Source organism: the organism of the source record quoted next, unplaced genomic scaffold (assembly GCF_019419815.1).
Source record: "Pyrus x bretschneideri cultivar Hongxiangsu unplaced genomic scaffold, Pyrus_bretschneideri_v1 Contig39, whole genome shotgun sequence".
Lineage (NCBI taxonomy): Eukaryota > Viridiplantae > Streptophyta > Magnoliopsida > Rosales > Rosaceae > Pyrus > Pyrus x bretschneideri.
Window position 1 is genome coordinate 2,232,455 of NW_025999712.1, and position 21,171 is coordinate 2,253,625.

General features: G+C 37.7%; 2 protein-coding genes and 3 pseudogenes across 2 annotated transcripts; 3 read left to right on the plus strand and 2 right to left on the minus strand.

Annotated features, from left to right (window-relative positions):
- Positions 1-552: 552 nt before the first annotated feature.
- LOC103929833 (serine/threonine-protein kinase BSK5) lies at positions 553-4,029 on the plus strand. The gene is made up of 10 exons (XM_009339094.3): positions 553-822; positions 927-1,156; positions 1,325-1,460; positions 1,632-1,765; positions 1,851-1,956; positions 2,154-2,239; positions 2,479-2,667; positions 2,816-2,974; positions 3,131-3,244; positions 3,489-4,029. Exons 1-10 carry the CDS (start codon positions 750-752, stop codon positions 3,741-3,743), a joined length of 1,482 nt encoding a protein of 493 aa, XP_009337369.2. The 5' UTR covers positions 553-749; the 3' UTR covers positions 3,744-4,029.
- Positions 4,030-4,937: 908 nt separating this feature from the next.
- LOC103929850 lies at positions 4,938-6,418 on the plus strand (annotated as a pseudogene).
- A 303-nt stretch (positions 6,419-6,721) lies between these two features.
- On the minus strand, positions 6,722-8,847 carry LOC103929834 (mitochondrial import inner membrane translocase subunit TIM10). The gene is made up of 6 exons (XM_009339095.3): positions 8,675-8,847; positions 8,542-8,592; positions 8,074-8,126; positions 7,654-7,692; positions 7,457-7,526; positions 6,722-7,149 (listed from the first exon to the last, which is right to left on the minus strand). The coding sequence occupies exons 2-6, from the start codon at positions 8,584-8,586 to the stop codon at positions 7,099-7,101; spliced, it is 258 nt and encodes an 85-aa protein (XP_009337370.1). The 5' UTR covers positions 8,587-8,592; positions 8,675-8,847; the 3' UTR covers positions 6,722-7,098.
- Positions 8,848-9,542: 695 nt separating this feature from the next.
- Positions 9,543-12,321, minus strand: LOC125468598 (annotated as a pseudogene).
- A 5,279-nt stretch (positions 12,322-17,600) lies between these two features.
- On the plus strand, positions 17,601-19,552 carry LOC125468601 (annotated as a pseudogene).
- The last annotated feature ends 1,619 nt before the right edge of the window (positions 19,553-21,171 follow it).

Below are 21,171 nucleotides of genomic sequence, written 5' to 3' on the forward strand. Positions count from 1 at the left end.
CTCATCAAAACGTGCAGCTATGGTCCCTCAACTAAAAATCCATTACCATTGGTCCCTCAACTTTATTTCAATTGGAGAAATGATCTCTTAACTTTAACCTAATTGTAGCAATGATCCTTCCAACATAACTCGTTTTGACAAAAATTTTGACGTAGTTGACAAAAAAGACCATAATTACATACTTTGATGAGTTGAGAGACCCTAATTGTATAAATGGTTATCCCAATATAACTTATTTTGATAAAATTTTAACGAAATTGATGAAAAGGATTGCTACACATTTTCATAAGTTGAGGGACCAATGGTAATGAATTTTTAGTTAAGGGACCATTAATCCAATTTGATTAAAGTTGAAAGACTATTGCTACAATTTACTCTATAAACTCATGTAAAATCTCTCGTTTCTTTTCAATGTATGATTCATTCCCAACGATGTCATAAATATGAAAGGGTTGTGTGTGAACGAAAAACTTGTATAGTGTTATAGGGTTGTGTGTGTGAACGAAAAACTTGTAGTGTAATGAAACAGTACTTTTGTTTAATTCGGATGGAAATTTCTCCTTGTTGACTTTGCGCTGTCCCGACCGAAGTCGATGCGAAAACCGCGTGGTGGCTTCCTCTACAAATCATATACTGCCGCTGCAAAGTGGCGGCAGAAGCAGAGACGTACGCCAAACTTTTTAGAGAGAGAAAGCCGCACGGTTACATATTTCAGAGCGTTTCTCACTAGATTTTGATTCCTCGGCCAAATGGGAAACGTTTTCTGCCTTTGCTTCCGGCCGCACAGCACCATATCAAATTTCGATGACTCGTTAGACGCAGGCGAGGCGTTTTCCTGTTGATTCTTTTACACTTTCCAATTTTTTTTTCGTCACTTTCCCGGGAAAATCCCTACTGTTTTCTTATTTTTCATGTATGAAATGCAGAGAATGTGGGGAGAGACCAAGTGTACTCTCTGTCTCCGGTGCCGGGGTTCAGTGAGTTCAGCCTGCACCAGCTGAGAGCTGCCACGTTGCAGTTCTCGTCGGAGAAAGTTGTCTCCAAGCATGGCGAGAATGCTCCGAATGTGGTCTACAAAGGCAAGCTCCAAGACGGCCGCTGCATCGCCGTTAAGCGTTTCAGCTGCTCCGCTTGGCCCGATTCCCGCCAATTTCTGGTCAGTTTGACAGTTAGACTAAATTTTCTTTATGAAATTTGTGCATTGTAGTATTATAGTCCGGCTATGAAACGAACATCCGTCCTTTATTATGTGCTGCGCAAATAAAGAACCGACGTCCTGCACAGAGAATTTCAGTGTAATAATATGTGTTGTGTATGGTTATAGGAGAAAGCTAGAGCTGTGGGGCGGCTGAGGAACAAGCGTTTGGCGAATCTGATCGGGTTCTGCTGTGAAGGGGATGAGAGATTGCTTGTGGCAGAGTTCATGCCTAATGGTACTCTCTCCGAGCATCTTTTCCATTGTAAGTTCCACTCTAATGTTACAAAGTTCTTTTCCTTTGCTAGTCTGATCTTTTATTACAAAATTTGGTTTATTTCTATGATTACCGTCGAGATTTTTACTTTTCGGGTGTTGTTAATTGTATGGATAGAAGTAGACAATTTAATTATTGAATCGGTTATAACTGGTGTAGGCGAGAACCAGCCTATGAAATGGGCAATGAGGTTGCGAGTGGCTTTGTACACGGCGCAAGCTTTGGCATACTGCAGCAGTAAAGAGCGGGCATCGTACCATGATCTTAATACTTGCAAAGTCCTGTTTGATCAGGTAATCAATGGGGGTGGTTTTATCTTTTACAAGTTATAAGTAGTTTTTTGATGGTCTTTCCTTACACTGAGTCAGCACTCGACAGGAATTAAATCCCAGACTCTCCTGCTTTGGACTTATGAAGAATATAAAAGATGGCCAGAGTTATAGTACCAACCTCGCTTTCAACCCTACCAAATACGCGAAGAAAGGTAACGCCTTAATAGCTTTATCCAATCGAGAAAAGTATTCAATCTTGTAATGCATACACTGTTTGGTAGAAGGTGGGAGGGGAGGGGAGGGAAAGTAAGAGATTATAGCTTCTATATCGGTATGCATGAGTAGTGAATAAAATTTCTGAGGCAACGAAGCCCGTGCTGGAGCTAACTTATAGCTTTCTGGTTGGCAGGAAAAGTGATACCAGAAGGTGTGGTTTACGGCTTTGGAACCCTATTGCTTGATCTGCTCAGTGGTAGACGTATCCCACCAGCTCATGTAATTTTCCTTTTCCTAATGTCTTTCATTGAGGTGGATTGTTGTTCTGATATTGTTCCTCAAATCCAGTGGAAAGTTTATGGCTTATAAATGTAACTTGTGTTCTAAAGCGCTTAAAGTTATTAGCTTGTTTTTCATTATATGCATTGCCAGATTAAATAATTGGCTCTAAATGTTCATGAATTGGATTGTCATTGAAAATCTCGTGGCTAAATTATTTTCAATTTTCTTTCTGCCAGGCGCTTGACCTCATACGCGATAAAAGTTTGTTGATGCTGTTGGACTCGTGCTTAGAAGGTCATGTTTCAAATGATGACGGAACTGCGGTGGTGCAGTTAGCTTCACAATGCTTGCAGTCTGAACCTCATAAGAGGCCGAATATCAATTCTCTTGTGACTTCCCTTGTCCCTCTTCAAAAAGAAATTGAGGTATGCAGGCTTTATTTAATTGGGAATGGTCATTCTTTGGTGTACGCTTTGAAATTTGATTTGGTATCGCGTCTGTTGCAAAAGCTGATTAGCATCAATGCTGCATATGCAATACTAGTATATCCTCTCATGTAGTAGTTTTTCACAGGTTCCGTCATATGTTCTGATGGGTACCCCCGATGGAAATGTGCCCCCAAAACCGATATTGCTGTCACCTCTAGCTGACGCTTGCACAAGATTGGATCTTACAGCAATACATGAGATATTGGTGAAAGTTAGATACGAGGATGATGAAACTGGGCACGAAGTTAGTGATCTCAATTCCAACTTCTGAATGTTCTATTTTGCGATATCTGCCAAGGGAGAAAAGAACTGTCTTTCTTGCAGTGATCACTTACGTTTATTACCAAACGTTTAATGCTAAACTATGTTTAACGCACGGCCCTTTAAAACTTCCTTGCAGCTTTCTTTCGACATGTGGACAGAGCCAATGAAGGAGGCATTAGATTTTAGGAAGAGGGGTGATGCTGCATTCAAAGAGAAAGACTTTGCCACCGCAATAAGTTCTTATACAGAAGTAAGTAAACTTGAACCGCAAAACTATCTTGTCATAATTTCTGTAATCTCCAGATATATTGGAAGGGCATTGATTTAGTACTATATCATCCATCATGATCAGCAGTGGGGTTATGAAAATTTAAGCTCTGATCACTTAAAAAATTACCTTTGCCAGTTTAGTTCTAGCATATTAAATTATAGATACAGGGTAGGTTGGATTCACTTATCATCTTAGTTAGTGAATCTCCTTATTTTCGTTGCAGTACTTTGATCGTGTGAATGGGAAATCGCCAACTATGTTGGTTAGACGGTGCCTGTGTTACTTAATGAGTAACAGGGCAGAAGAAGCTCTTCAAGATGGTGATGAAGCCCTAGCACTAAAGCGTGAATGGCCAAACGCCTTCTATCTTCAAGCGGCTGCCCTAAAGAGCCTAGGGATGGACAATGATGCCGCGGAAATTCTAAGTGTTGGCGCATCCTTGGAAGTAAAGAAACTAGATAAGCTGAGAAGTGAGTAGGTGTTTCCCGCTTCTTTCATCTAAACCTGCATCTATTTTATCGATTCCCTCTTCGGCATCTTAGTTTCTTCTGATCTAGCATGAAAGGATTGGCCATAAAAATCATTATGATGTATATTTTCATTTATTTTGATCTGAAGCATCCTGTGGCTATGTAGAAAAATTGTACTAAAAAATTAGTTGTTATTTCCTCTGCAGTATATGGTCAGATGCTGATGTTGTATCTTGTATATAGATTTTGAATATTTCATTGTGTAAAATATCATCCTGATTATATTCATTTTAATACTGTACATTACTCCAAGGGCTTTGTTACCAATGAGGACGAACAACGAAATAAGATTACTGAATGTTCTCGTTCTCCGGTTGCTTGAGACAACGAAATAAGGAAGAACACCTGAGTTCGAATCTCCTATTGCGCAGTTTAGAATCGTAGTTCACCTCTGTAAAAAATTGTAGAAATTAAAAGACAAGAAACCAAAGGTCACCACATTGTTAGGGGCAACTTAGACCGTTCAAGCTATTTCGTTTTACTTTCACTTGTATGAGTTGATCCGTTTAAATTACAACATTGGTTAGAGAGGCTCAAGATCTTTTAAGCCCTTAACACAAGACGTTCATCTTTAATGTGAAAAAACTCTTAGCACGTCCCCTCATGTGTATGATATCTTGAGCCTAACACGTGTTCAGTTTTTAGTAACAATGAGAGATTGTTTGGCTTTGTACGTGGATAGCTTTTGACACGAGGTTAAAATGTGAACATGAAATCGAAAACCAATTGTCAATAGGCAGATAGTCTTTTAATACCATGAAGGAGATACATAATAGTATTATCGTGTATCACAACATGATCGAAATCATCGTGCACCTTACAAGTTGGGCGAACAGTAATTCCGGAAATACGGGCATAGCTAGGGTTTTGAAACTTTAACGAAACAGAATAGCAGTTCACTACGAATCATGAATTTCTCCGGCCCGTCCCCACGCAAGTTATACCTCAGATGACTTGTCACGGTTAATGGTGACCATGAATTTCTAGTCCCTCCTATTTCCACAGTTCTCCTCTTAGTCTTGGGGAAGACCTCCTCCCTTAGTCTCCTAGCACTAGCCAGGAAACTGCATAGAAATCAGACCAAAAGAAAAGAAACGTGAGTAGAGAGACAAGCACACAAAAACATTTCTTCACTTCAGCCAATGGCAATCAGCATCAACATCTTTGGACTTGTAGCTCTACGCGAGATCCATGGTCTTTCGTTTAGCGTGTTAATTTACATCTTTCTATTTGCTAGGAAGAATGATACCGGAAACTTTGGTTTACAACTTCGGGACCCTATTGCTTGATCTGCTCAGTGACAGACATACCCCCCCAAGTCATGTAATTTTCCCTTTCCTTCTTATGCTACGTGTGACTTGTGCTCCAAGTAAGCTATCTGATTGTGTCACATCAAGGAATTCGGTTTTAATCAAACCAGTTTGTAGTAATGAAAAACGTCTTAAGTAATTCCTAATTTTCTTTCTGCAAGCGACTTGAACTCATACGCGACAAAATTTTCTGATGGTGATGGACTCATGCTCTGAAGGTCATTTATCAAACGCATTCAGCTTCACAATGCTTGCAGTACGAATCTCGTGATAGGCCATATTTCAAGTCTCTTTGTGAATGCCCTTGTTCCTCTTCAACAACAAACTGAGGTATTTGAAAACTTGATTCGTTTTGCGAAGTTGATTTGCTTCTGCTGCAAATAGAATATCAATCTAGTGATTTGTAGGAGGTTCCATCATACGTTTTGATGGGTGTTCCATATGAAAATACTCAACAAAAGCACACATTGTTGTCACCTCTAGGTGAAGCTTGCTCGAGTTTGGATCTTGCAGAAGTACATGAAATATTGTTGATTCTTGGATACAAGGACGACGAGGAAGCTGCAACTGAAGTTAGTCATCCTCAATTCTGAATTCCCCGTCTTTCATTTTCTGACATTGACCGCAGGGGTGGGGAAGAACTTTTGTTGGTCTTCAGTTTTCTGCCTAGCTTTTGTTTTTCTGCAAACTTTCTATGTTGGATTTGTTTGGTGTTACTTTGCAGCTTTCTTTCCAAATCTGGACAAGCGAAATGCAGGAAAGACAGCGCTGTAAGAAGCATGGGGATGCCGCATTTCGAGCAAAAGACTTCACGGCCGCAATAGATTCTTACACAGAAGTAGGTACCTTCATTGTTATGTCTTAGAAATTGAGACATGCCAAAATTCATGCTGATATTCGTTGCACTGACATATGATTAAAGTTGCGACTTTGTATAACGTTCATTGGCATAAGACAAATAGGGAAAACGATTGGATCGGTTTTCCTTTCTTGCTTCTTATTGATGTTCATTCATCGTGACAGCATTGGACCAAGAAAGTTTCAGTCGGAAACCTTTCAATCGGAAAGTTTGTTTGCTAGACGGTGCATATGTTACTTGATGAGTGATATGGCACAAGAAGCTCTCGGAGACGCTATGCAGTCCCTCGTACACCGCCCTGCATTGCTTACTCCCTTTTTATCTCCAAGTGGCTGCCTTTAAGAGCATAGGAATGGACAATGAGGCTGAAGGAACTCTAAAAGTTGGTGCATGTTGGAAGTTGGAAGTCCAAAGACATAAAACTGGAACGCAGAGCAATTCCCACGCCATTTGAGTCGTGCTCTGCAGCACCAAAGGGTTATTGGTAACAACCTTTAGGTTGGTCTTGGAGTCTCTCTGTCTATTCAAATCTACAGGAGTCGGTCGTTTGACAAAAATCAAATTACATGTTTGTTTGCTTCCTATGTTATGTTTCGGTAGTCATGATGCACTATTTCGAGCTAGATGGAAACACGGAAAGATTTTCGACAACGTTATTTGATTGACTCGATCATGTATATGAGATGGAAAAAGGGAATCATCAAACAAACAATACCAGTAACCTGAAGTGAACTGAAACATTAACCACAAACATGGATGGGAAAAATTGGAACCATAAATAAACTAGAGAAATCTTCACAAGTACTTCTGCTCAACAATGCTGCCAAAAAGGTAGAACCATCCCACCTATTTAAGGTGTAAGCAAACCACCGAACACAGTTGCAATTATTCAAGAAACGAAAATAATTAAGAAATCTTCACTACGAATGCCCAATTCTGTTATGAACTTGAACATAGGGCGACGTATGTCAAAAACCTGTCCCTATTGTTTTCTCAGACCACAAAATGGAATCACACTTATGACAAAAAGAAAAGGCATAGCTATGCGAACAATTACAATCTCCGAATTGCCCGAGAACCAGCCAAGCATCTATCCAGGGAAGAGCAAGTCGCAAAGCAAACCAGGCATAAATTTTACATAGGAGGCCGACCAGTACCTAGCAGCTGTCCGACTAGATTAGTCACCTGCACACCACAAAATTTTTCAACCAAATACCCATAACAGAACAACCTTCATTTGCACATCATAATTGCAGCAGGTAGCGAAAACTGTGAAGTGTAAGAAGTAAATTACGCAAGGCTTAATCAAAGAAACCATTCAGAACACTACAATTGTGATAGATTTAGGGTATAAAACTAAAGTGAGAAATATCAACCGAAAGAGTGAAGAATAAAATATTTAACGGGTGAATGGGTTTATTGATTCTTATAACTTAATCCAAGTAATACCATAGCACTAAATTGATAAGAAGAAGACAGAGTGATATCTTACATGCCAGTATTTTGAGACACATCGATCAATGCAACTGTTTTCACCCATATTTAGCTCAGACTCCTTGTACCTGGATGTATTTAAACAATTCACATTTACTAACTTCATCATTTAAAAAAGGACGTAAAAGTAAAATGCTAAATCCTTCAAAGTGGTCCATAAAATCTTAAAAAGAGAAAAGAAAAGAGTGTTCATACTTCTTCTCAACGCACTTGTTGAAACATGTATGGGTGAGCCTGCATAAATGAACCAATTAAACAAAGAAATGAAAACCGAATAACTCGGAAGCTAAAGTATCACAGATAGAAAATTGCATATACCAAACTAAAAATGCACAACCTAATGAGATGTGGTAGTCTAAGTGTATAACACAAGGGTGAGAATTACTCTAGTGCTCACACACTGAAGCCACAAGACTACCAAATAATGTAGCTTTAGAAATATCATTCGTTCTTTTGCGCACAATCATACATGCTCATCAGAACAATGTATGATCTCCAACGGAAATAGAAGTGACACAGGTGAAAATGAAAATAAACAAACAAATAATAGTGTACGAGAAGGCCCTAAATAATCACTCTAACTAGGAGACGAGCTTAATGCCGTCAAATACTTACTTGTTGAACAACTCAACCCTGTATTCCATCTCCTTCTCTGCCATACCAAAAATCTGCACAGTTGTTTAAAACCAAATTCACGTCTTCCCCAAAACCCACCGGAGATTATTTGAAAAACACCAATTTAGAACAATAATTCAAAACCAAAGAAAAGAAAATCTATCACTGAGAGTAAAAATTAACCACCTTGTCGCTTCCTACCTCTCAGGAAATACCTGGGTTTCACTTTTACTAAAGTCGAAACACCGACATCATTGACCAATTAGTCAAATAAGACCCAATTCAATTAAGCCCAAACTCACAGAACACCCAGATTACCAACACCCATTGAACAATCTAACCATGAATTTCCAAAACTTTCCCCAAAATCCAATCTTGGGCATGCATTAAATCCAATCTAAAACTTGAATTCGTTTTTGCAGAACAAAAGGTAAAAACTTAGGAACAATGAAGCAAAAGGGTACTTACCTGTTCCTTGTCCAAAACTGTCGGCGCATTGTTGGGGGCAGCCATTAAAACCTGAACAATTCGTAAATTAATTTACAGACTTTTTCGAAACCGAAATAGAATGAAGTAGCGGAGAGGGTTTAAGTAATCTTACTCGGCGGGATGGAATCGTACGCGCTCAGAGTGGTAGCTGTAAATGCAGAGGGGTTTTAGGTGTCCGATTTGAAGCCAAAGCAGGAGAAAATGGAAATCCCACTGAGCTTTAATTAGGGTTTTAGGAGTTAGTATAGCGTGAATATGCGATGGACGGTTTTGTTTTGGTGGGGACTTCCAACCCGAAAAGTAGTGGATTATTGCCCTTTCTTTTCTCCTTCTGCCACAAGTAGTGGATAATTTCACAAAGGCCCTATATGGTGGGCAGCCGTATGTATTTGTCCCTTTCTTTCTTATTTTTTGGATTTTTTTATTTCTTTGCTAACTCATATTTCATCGGTAGGCTCAAGTTCAGTTGACTAAAATAGTGTGTTTCTTTTGTTACGGTAGAGTTTGAATATCTGTTCAAATGATTTAGGTTTCTTCGTGTAGACTATTGTTCGATTAAAAGAAAAACTCATTGCTATGATTGCTTACCAGAAATGAATATCATTTTCATTATATGTTTGCTAACAACCAAGGATTTGAGAGGAAAAAGTGAATCCACATTGATTTTGCATATCTAATGCCTTCTCATAAGAAAAAAAAAAAAAAAAAAAAAAATCAAGGCTTAAGATTATTAAGGGGGTTGTTTAAACTCGTGGAAATATGTTTTGATGTTTGCCGAATAACAATTGTTTGTTCTCAAACCATTTTAAGTTTTAACAGATGGCTCGTAACTTAAGCGGTTAAAAGTTTTTTCTCGTGCTCTCAAAACTCGGCGTTACCTAGTGAATCATATAATATTCAGTAATGCCATACCATTTGAATGGATCGAAAATTTCAAATTGACGACATTTGTGCCGGTAACCTGTGTATTACAAGGATCATTGAGAAAATACATACTTTCATTAACCTTTTCAATCAACGAAGACGCCAATAGCCTTCATTGGCAGTACTTCACAACTTATAGGTACTACCGTACTAGGGCTGGACGAATATCTCCTCCGAATCTTTCGACACCAGGGAGTCCTTAACTGTACAAATAAGATTTACATGCGCAAAAATATATGCTAGACTACGCACACAACGGAGACTGCAGATGGAAACAAGTTGTCACCCCCATTTATCCAAAAATAATATACTTGTAATAGATATCCATGTAGAACATTATATCACGAAGGGCGGAGAGCGTGTTTGCGGCGAAGTAGGAACAGGTACAGCTATGTAGCAGCACAAGCAAGACGATGATTGGAACTCAACTTACCCCAAACATTCACAGAAGCCTTTTCTTTTCCCTGCTGGTGTTCATGAAAGCACTTTGAAGTGAAAAAGCCATGAAATTACGAATGCAAGGATCATGCAGGCAAGAAGGAAATTCATAATGGGGCGGACATGCCACATGGTTTGGGTTTCAACCTGGATCAAGGGTGGTTCTGGTACTGATGCGGCTGTGGCAGTACTGCTATTTGCCTCGTTTATCTGGTCACTGGAAATGTTGAATGCAGTTACTCCACAGATCTCGCAGGTTCTGCAAATCAAATAAATAAAATTATGCTTTTTAACAGTAGGATAAAAAAAACATAAGTAGAACATGAATTGAATTGAATCACGTATGCAATCTACTGACGTCTTTACCATTAAACTTCATGCGAAAACAAGACCAAATGGAGGTAAGAAAGCAAAAGACATAGGCAGAAAATAACATGTCAGTCAGACAAGACTAGTATTTGCAACCATAACGCAACATAATGAAGAAACGTACCATGAGGATTTTGAACAAACATAATGACGTGTAACCAACAGCATACAAATCTAAAAAATATAAAAGAGAATGCTATACAATCACTATAAGTGATTTCAAAGCCATCAAATCTTCTATTTCTGTTTCTGGAAAAAAGTCATGTCGTCAAGATGTCGTTCCATTTGCTTACCATGATGAGTAAAATGAAATTTGAACTAGCTTGCTGTTCTTGCATATCTTGTCCTCATCCTGGTTACCAACCCAGCAAGTCTTCACCAATCCATCTATGATGTATGTATGTCATTGTATTATCATGTGATGCAGCTTATCTAGATTACATTTCCTGTAGCCTAAGTTTGGATATTTCCTTTGAAGAGGGTATAGCGTGCAAGGTCCTAAGAACTTTACCAAATTATCATCCTTGGAGTATAGAAAATCTCCCAAATGTATAAACGAAATAAACTTGTGATGGAACCAAAGAATGCAAATGCTCATCATCATTTACTAATCCATATGCATAATTTAAACATTTACATCTTTATTACAAGCATACAGAAAAGATACATGGCACACAAGATATCTACTTTTCGACATAGGAGTTCAATTCTTGCATACAAACACACTTCCCTTAGCTTGCATTGGACCTCGCACTTTCCACTCATGTAAATGCCACAGAAAGTGTGACTATAAAAACTATAAACCTAGAACGATGGATATCTTTGAGTTCAGATGGATTGTTATTGTGGTGACTACAAGATTGTTCTTTTACTAGATTTTCTCGTATTTCATATGAGCATACGCATTCTACTACATACGTGATCTGCCTAATTCGGCATTCCAGTAAGAAGCAAAATGATAAGAACAATCGTGATAATTACATGAAAAGAAAGAAGTTAATTAGCAAGTAATCATTCGAATAAGCTGAACTCTCGGAAGCAGGAACCTAAACACCACCAAGATGGAATCTGTTGTAACATCCCCATAGTAAGTTCATAGTTTGAAGTAAACCACATCAAAAGTGAGAGAGCTGTCTCCGGGAACCAATTACATCCATGTGCTTGCACTTCAATGCAGAAACAGAACAAAATATAATCCTAAAGTTTTCGGACCATCATTAAACACTCAAGCAGAACAAACATTCACAATCCAGCAAATGGGTGTTCATAATTTCAAGCAGAAACACCAAAAACCAAAGAAAATAATGAATATTAAACTCAGAAAAATTTTGTACTCACGTATCTCCCTTGATCTTGGACCAAGTCTCAGCGCATTGCTTATGAGCAGCACGCTAATCCCCCTTGCAAGAACACCCCAGGTCAATCGCGACCCCAGAGGCAGGGTCGGTCCCACCACCTCCCTCCAAACCCAGGTGGCAAATCCTGCAATTTCTCTCAACTTTACTCAAATGCACCACCTTCTTCACCTCCAAAAGCCCACTCTCCAAATCCACCTCCTCCACTGAACAATCTGACTCACAAGACTTCCTCCGGACATTGCCGGAGTCAGACATCGAACGCCAGAACTGGTTGTCGTCGGAGTCATCCGAGACCGACGCGCCGCTGCCTCCGGTGGCCGAACGGCGGTGGTGGGTTGCCTCTGGAGCTGACATTCGTGAAACCCAGAAAGAGAAATGGCGTGAAATGGTGCAGTGTTGAAGTTGCAGCACTCAGACATCAAACATGGTGGTGTTATGGAGGAGGTGGAGAAATTTTTTGTCTATCCTCAATTAAAGTATCAATGTCTCCCTCCTCCCTCCTCCCTCGATCACTGTCTTTATTTGTGTGTCAGTTTCGAGCAATGGCTTTGCTGAACGAGAGAGGGAGAGAGGGAGGAGTTCCGAAGCAAATGCGAATTATGAGAGTGGTGGGGGCAGACTGCTCCGATCAGAGATATATTTGAAGGATCACACACAGACGGAGACAAAACACAAGTAAGACTTGTTTGAGCAATATTATAAAATATAAAAAATAATAATATAATTCCAATCATAATAATCATAAAGAAATTCACAACATCAATTATATATGAGATTAACATAAACAACTAGAGAAAAACATTGTGACTGTTGCCTAACGTTCTAACGACCAGACGCAACTCATTAATTTGAATTCAACTATAACACTTAACTCTTATTTTTCATTCATACAAAACTTAAATATTATAATATATAGTTTCTAACAAGACTTCTAAAAAACTTTGAGTTAGAGTTAGTAAGTTTGTGTAGGGGTGGTTCGGTATGGGATTTCAAACTGAAAATGAGATTCTGAATCTCAAATCGAAAATTTTTGGGACAAAAAATTGAAAACCAATCTTGAACCGAAATTCCGGTATTCTCAATTTTTGGAATTTTGATATGTTTACGATATTTCAGGATGGATGGGGACTGAATTTTGGATTTCAGGTTTTTGGGCTGAAATTTGAGATTTTTGGGATGTGGGCCAAAATTTGGGCTATTGGCCTGAAATTTTATTGCCCAATTTCATATCAATTGAAATTTAAGTTTTTTACCTCATATCAATTTGAAATTTCATACCAATTGAAATACCAATTTATTCATACAAAGTCCAAATGACGCTCCAATGTTTCAAACTACTTAATTTCATACTTCTATTTCTAACATAGTTTATTATCAAACTACTTAAATTCAACATTCAATAAAAATACAACCAAAATAAATAAATATTTATATATTTTTTTTCGGTTCGGAATTCTCACACCATTGAATATATATTTTTCACATACTATAGATGTTCTGTATATTACTGTTGACCCTAAAAATTGCCAAGCCTACGTGGCGCACATGCCGAGTAATTAATAAGCTAACTACGTCATTCGGTTGTGTGTGGGGCGTGCCAACTCTTTGGTCGAGTTCGGCCAGGGAGTAAAATATGTTGATGTGGCGTTGGGCGCGATGCTGACTTCTTGATCTTGCGACTGAGGCTGAGGAAGGAAGACGTCTCAGCCTTCGGGTTTTAGAGCCTGAAGACAAGGCTGCTAGTTCTGCGAAGTTCAATTTCAAATTCGGCTTTCAATGTGCTGAATGTAATAACTTGTTAACACTTTACTTCGCCGAGAAGGCGGATGAGATGACCTTTACTAACAAAGACTTGTAAATCCTTATTGACCGTGACTTGGATAAATAACCAGTCGGTCTCGAAGCAGTGCTATCTATCCAAACTGAAGGTGTTCATCAGTCGACTGATTATACGGCTCAAATGTTGTCTATCCAAATTGAAGATATCACCGGTTGCCTTCACATTGATGTCTATCCAAACTGAAGATGTGTTCGCGAGAAGAAAAGGGGAGAGGAAAAAAATCTCAGGGTTGTTGAGAAGCTTTGCGCATGACAATTTGTGTGTTGATTTGAAAGGGCTATCCTTCGTGAACCATACCTTGTGAAATAATAATCATGAACTACCACTCATTATCCTCTAACTTTTGGTGATATTGTAATGTTAATCATTGCGATGCATTGGACCTTTTAGTCTTCACGGTACATCACCATCTTAAATTCTTAATGTTTCAACCAGATAAAATGGCATATCCATATGCTAATCATCCAAAGTTGCATCCTTGTACCATTGTTCCACGTGGTTCTGCATGCAAACCCATTCAAATATGGAATCCATGCAACTGACTAGATACCATTTTGATTAGGATAGAATCTTAAAGCTACACGGCAAGCCCTCACATAACTCTCTTTATTGTTGTGTTGATTGTAAGGGGTTGGCAAGCAGCCAACTATGCAATCTCTTTTAATTTCTCCACAATCCGATAAAACCCTTGATTATCTGCAAAAGAATCCCATGCATAACTCTAAACTTTTTAAGCTTTAAGGATATTTTCAAGATAATTACTATGATTAAAATCAATAGTAATGCTAAGAAAAATCTCTTAATTTTCATAATCATCCGAGGGCTTCGATTGCTTGGGTCAAAAATGTAAAATCGGGTCCAAACAATTACTATGTGTTTCTTATCAACTAGAGAAACACCAAAAAAAAAAAAAAAAAAAAAGCATTCTTAAAATCCTTTTGGAAGTATTTTTTTTTTAAAAGAATAATACTTGCATTTCTCCTTTGGAGATGAGCTCATTCTCTCATACTTGCGAATAGCGTATCTTCACTATAGAAATTTTAAAATCATAACCGTTCAATTTCTTAATTTTCTTTTGAAGATCATCACTGCAAAAATTCATTCGAAATGGAATTCTTTAATCTTTCAAATGCATCAAATAAACAAATGATCCTGATCATGATTTTTTTTTTTTTTTGTGAAGATACGTTATTTGCAAGTGACGAAACAACTTCATCCAAAAAAGAAAATGCAAGCATTATTCTTTTTAAAACCTGAAATTGACAAAAATGACTTAGATTGTAAACAATGAAGAAAACAGTGACCAAATTGGTTATATCGAAAACGTTAACCTTTCTCCAATCATCTAATCTAATCGACCTTTGCATTCTCCGGAAGCTGAAACCTCCACTCTGTGCCACTTGTCGTTTTTGTCCTCCTCCTCCACGTTCCTCTCTCCACTGATCTGAAGCACCCTGTGGTCTTCCACCTCCACCTTAACCTCCTTTTTTTCAACCCCGAAACGTCCGCCTTGAACACGTGGACACCCTAGTGCTCACAAAAGCCGAATTCTCCCGAGAAAATTCAGGAATTGCGGAGAGTGATGAGGAGGAAGGGAACGGAAAATCCTTGAAAGGGTCCCACAGATTGAGGAAGAATGGGTCGAAGATGACTTTGCTTCCTCGTCGGGAGCTGGGGGTGAGCGACATTGTGAAAAAACTGATGGGGTTGGTTTGGATGCTGAGAAAGTTTGAGAATTATTACAGAACTTTTGCTTTTGCTGGACTGATTGCAAAATGAGCAGATTTGGTTGCGTATTTATAAGGAACCGAAGAATTTTCTTGAACAGACTTGAGGATGAGGCTGCAAAATGTTTGTGTGGGTTTCTCTCAAACTTCCTAGTACGCTTGAGAATAATTGGAACTTTCTTAGGACGCTTGAGAATAATCGGATGTTTGTGTGAGTTACTCGCACAACACAGTTGACTTGATGATGACAAAAGGTGATTGGTGAACCAAAAAACTTAAGTGCGGGGGTTGTATGGGCCGTTCGATTTAATTAGACGGTTAAGACTGAAGATACCATGCAAGTTATAAGTGGGCCGTTTGATATGTATTATTTAGACTTACTGATAAATAATAATATTTACATTATATTAACAATAGAATAGGATAAACGGACAAATATTTTGAGTCAGAGTAGTTGTTTAATATTTTGGATTCTGATGTACACATTTCAGTTCGAATATAATGAAGTTCTTACCTTTGGGAAAAAAAAGGGACAAATATTTGGGCAAATCTTTACACTCCATTTTAGCTCTTGGATCTTTATATAGATAATGGTCCTAAATAAAACTAATATAACTCAAGATAAATTACTAAATGATGTGGCGATGACTTGTAAATAAAAATATTTTATTCAATAAAAAATTAGGAGTTTTAACGAAACAATCCTGATACTGTTCACTTTTAACGAAAAACTATATTTTTACCTTTCTTGGTACTATTCACTTACACCTTTATTTGTCATTTTTCATTAAAACTAAAGTTTTTTAGGACTTTTTGTTAATCTTCCTTTAAAAATTTTAAGAAAAAACGTTAGGTTAAGGAAACGTAAACACTCTCGAGCTGAGCCTCCATCTTCCTCTAACCCCCTAGGCTATTGTTAATTAAGATGATAAAAACTCAACCATCCATGGTGGATACGTCAATCTTGATCGCTCCGTACAACCTAACCGACCTTTTCACTCTTCTTTCTTCTATCCTCCCTTGAATCATCCTCAGTATCAATGGTGTATTCATGGGTTATTTGCAAGTCATGGGAAGCAGTAAAAAATGGCTGAAGAAAAAGAGGGGATTACCTATTAAGAGATAGATCCAGAGAACTTTTGCCCCATTAAAAAATTACCTTTTTTTTTTTTTTTCTGTTCAACCATTGAAGATGCCCCGATTATGCTTCTTAGCCCAGAAACTGAATTTTAATATCTAGGAAATAAATTGAATCTTTATAGAAAAGGATGAGGTTCGCAAACCCTAAAATTGGTTACATTAAATTCTTAAGCCTGTTCTTGATTGACAATAAAGCTTTTCAATGGCTTGTTAAGGTTTCATCATATAAAACAAAAGAACTATCATCTCTATCCTCTCCCTTGTTTATTTTAGACTCGGCAACAATTTTTATTTGATGCAGAATGGTATGAAGGAATAGGGTGTTCGTGAAGGAATAGGGTGTTCGTGAAGGAAGATGGTGCTTTATATGCAATAGGACTATTTTCCAACAAAATAAAACAAAATAAAATATTTAATAAAGATTTATGTTAATTTATTCTAAGTCATGTTTATTGACAATCATTTTAACTTTTAATCAATGTTCTAAAAAAGGTTAGACGCTAGTCGGGCTGTGGACTAACGCCTAGCGCCTAAGCGGTCTAGGCGGATTTACATAAATTTACACTGTATATTATAAAATATGAGTATATGTGTATAATTTTAGAACTTTTTTTTTCTAATTTTGTACAAAGAATATTAGGCTTAGTTTGTTTTTTCTTTGAACAAAATAGTGGGCCATAAAATGGACCCAACTTGAAAGAAAAACTTTTTTTTTCAATTAAATTGACAGCTTTTCTGGTTTCTCCAATGCTATTCCCAATCAACCATCACTTGTTTAGTGGCTCCAGGCTTGCATTTATTATCAACAGATCTCCTCCTCTTTCTCTCTCTACAGAGAGATCCCCTTCTCTCTCTTTAGTTTTTTTTTTATCAGACTCATTCTTTAGTCTTTAGTTATGCCTTTCTTTTCCTCCCATTTTCAGTTTTTCTTTCGACTCTCTCTCTCTCTCTCTTCTCTTCAACAGAACAGACAGATCTCTTCAACATATCCCTTTCTCTCTCTGCAGTAAAACCCAACGGACAGATTATGTGTATTGCTCATCCTTGTATATTCTTAATCTACTTGGGTTCATCGATTGATGTTGGGTGCAAGAGCGCAGGTTTGAAGATTTGGGTTGTGGGTTGTGGATCGTGTGGATGTGAGGGGAGATTTGCAAAGCATCGACCGCCGCCTAACACCGCCTAGGCCACCTTGAGCGCCTAGAGACGCCTAGGCAACCGCCTAAATCCTTCACACCTTACCTGAACGATTTAGCCCAAATCGGATCGGGACTCTACCGCCGAGTGCCTGGGCCGATTTTTAGAACACTGCTTTTTATCATGACCATTAAATATAAAAAATCCAAGAGATAATATGAAGTGTAAAGATATTTGTCAAAATATGTGTCCCTTGATCTTATCTCATTAACAATATCTACTAAATATCAATAACATTTAACATCTCACGAAATAGCTTATCTAAAAGTCAGGAGGAGTTAGAGCCCAAACAAACTAATTACGTACCAACACTTATGTAATATGATGGTCATTTAGTACTCTAGTCTAGTGGAATTCCTCTTCATTTGTAAATAAGAGTTCTTAGGTTCGATTCTCGTCAAAGGCGAATTCGAACCACATTATTGCTAGCTAACCCACCTCTAGTGTAGATGATAGTTTGTTCATAAAAAAATAAAAATAAAAAAAAGTAATGTGATGTGTACAAAATAATACATGAAATATACTAAAAATACATAAAAACATTTCAGCCTAAAAAGAAAGATCCTCCACAAAGCCCCAACCAGTAGATGTTCTATACCCCATAAGATTGAAGCGAAGCTTTTTATTGTGCACCATAAGATTGGAAGAATCAATCTCATACCTAATTGTTTTGACCAAAAAAAAAAAAAAAAAAAACCTCCCCACACATGCACGTGCAATAAAGCTAGTTTAGTGGAATTCTTTCCTCTCTTCTATACCAACATTTTTTTTTTTTTTTTTGTTGAAGTCCAATTTTTTTCATTCAGGAAGTTTCTAGCAACTTCTGTTTCGTCTTCCTTGTGCTGCTTGGTTTCATGCCCTTTTTTAGTTTTCCAGTACCTGGAATTTTCTAGAAACGTCTTTGACTCCTTATAAATATGCCACTAACCCACTTCCTTCACCAACCAGTGAAGCAAAGTGAGAACTCTGTCTACCGGCTCTAATTTTGATTCCCAGGACTTTTCTCCGCATCCAAACAAAACCGCATCAAGTTTTTTCCAAAATGTCTCTCATCCCCAACTCTCGACGAGGCAGTAGCATCTTCGACCCGTTTTGCCTCAACCTTTGGGACCCTTTCAAGGATTTCCCATCCCCTTCCTCCTCATCACTCTCCGCATTTCCTGAATTTTCTCGAGAAAATTCGGCTTTTATGAACACTAGGGTCGACTGGAAGGAGACCCTGGAAGCCCACGTGTTCAAGACGGACATTCTGGGGCTGAAGAAGGATGAGGTGAAGACAACATGGTGCTTCAGATCAACAGAGAGAGGAACATGAAGAAGGACGACAAAAATGACAAGTGGCACATAGTGGAGAATAGCAGCGACAAGTTCTTGGGAAGGTTTCAGCTGCCGAAGAATGTAACGGTTGATCATATTAAGGCTGCCATGGAGAATGGAGTTTTGAGTGTGACCGTACAAAAGGCGGAGGTGAAGAAGCCTGACGTCAAAGCCATTGAAATCGAGGTTAATTAATAGTGAAATGTTGTCTACTTAGGAAATAACATTATGAAATGGAGTGCCAAAAAGAGAAGAAAAACTTGTGTGGGGTTTGACATAAACTTGTGTGGGGCTTGACATGCCACTAGATGATGTTAAGTGGCACTACACGCCACTCATAAATTGCCATGTGTTAAACTTAAATATGATTTCTTATTTTTAGTTTTATATGAAAATAAAATTAAAAACTTAAATCATTATTTCTTAAAAAACTGAAATGGTAAAAACAAAATTCACAATCCCAGTTAAATCTACCTCCATTTGCGAACCCTCCTCTTTTCTCTCGTCGGTACCGGTGATCTACAACACCGTCAATTCTTCCTTGCTCTTCAGGCTCTCCCTTTATTAAGTCTCTCATCTCCCATCTCTCAACTCTCTCTAATGATTACTTATAACTCGTTCAATTTTACATCTATAGTCTATTAATATTTGAAAATTGGAAACGACAAACTACTGGTGGACAAAGTTGGCTTTGAGAATTGGGTTCTTCTCCAGAATTTATATGCCCTTCCTTAATAATAATTTGATAATACATTGAAATAATGAGAAGTTTTATTTTTTATTTTTTATTGAATTGAAATAATGAGGTTAGTCAGAAACTTAATCTAGCTTTGATGGATTAATAAACTTTTGAACCAGTAATTACCTAAGATCTGCACAATTTCCCAGCAGCCATGCAAGGCTGTGAGAGAGAGATAAGCTTGTGATTATTTTTTATGCGAATCATGAGAAAGCTAATGTTTGTTTGCAATGAGTCACATACATAAACAGATTCGATTATTCAAAATTCGAATACATTTGTTTCGATTCCATCACTCCTGGAAGAGTTGAAACTGCTTCAGTTTTCCAGGGCAGGTGCTGCAAAAGGAGGTGGTCTTGAAATTGTGGTGAATTTCCACCGCCCCTTGCAATTCCACCATCGCCCATTCCCGACAATCCTTTTCGTAGCTGCACTTCACCTGAATCTGCATTCCTCTCTTACCGTGTGATTGTGGTGTCCTTGAAGTTCAAGCCTTCTAACAATTTACTTTTCCATATATATATATATATATTAATTAAATTTTGAATTATGATATAAAATAAAAATAAGAAATTATACTAATGCAACAATATTTAACACATGGCAAGTTATGAATGGTATGGGACTACCACTCAGCATTGTCTAGTAGCATGTCAAGCCCCACACAAGTTTTTCTCCAAAAAAGAGAGTGATTTTGTGTAATTGTTTTTAAAATAATGACTTGTGCGTAGTTAAGTGGATACTAGTTTTGATTTACGTATGTGCTTTAAAATAATAAAATTTTCAAGTGATAGAATAATTAGAAGACAGCTTTTGTTGTGAAAATTTGGATTTAAACTTCTCCATCCGCGAAACAATTTTGTGAGGCTTTAGATTTTAAAGCTCTGATTGGATCAGTTTGAATGAAAAGTTTTAACCAAGCTTCTAAAACTGGAAAATGGATTTCTAGGCAGCAAAGGCAAGAGTCTTGCCTTAATATAAAAACACATGTTAAATGTATATTCATAAATAATATTGCTGTTAATATAAAAATACATGTTAAATGTACTTATAACGGTATTTAATAGTTAGAAAAAAGAAAATTATGACAAATTTATTTTTAATTTTTAAATTGTTAAAAAAATAGGTAGACGGATAAACAAAAGTAAACAGGTACGCGGTTATGGGTAAATGGGTATGGTTATTGGTATGAGTTTATCCGTTTATGTAAATACCCAACAGGTAACCGGTTATGCGGGTAAAAGTTTAAACGATTATGGATAATAACTGCGGTTACCCATCCGCCATAACCGTTGCCCATAGCTAGGCAAGACCCATGGCGTACAATTGAATTGAGATTTGAAAGAAATGGCCTTGAGATTTGTTAGTTTGGGATTTTCCTTTGGCGGTGGAAAATAGTTGTAGAGAGGGAGGGTGAAAAGGGACGATGAACAGAATAAAGGAAAGAAATGCAATTTTTAACTCACATGTAAAGGTACGTCCATGCTATTAACAGAGGGATAGCGCATAATTTCACAAGTGAAAGAAGTTGTCATTGCATGATAGTGTGAGTTCGAATTC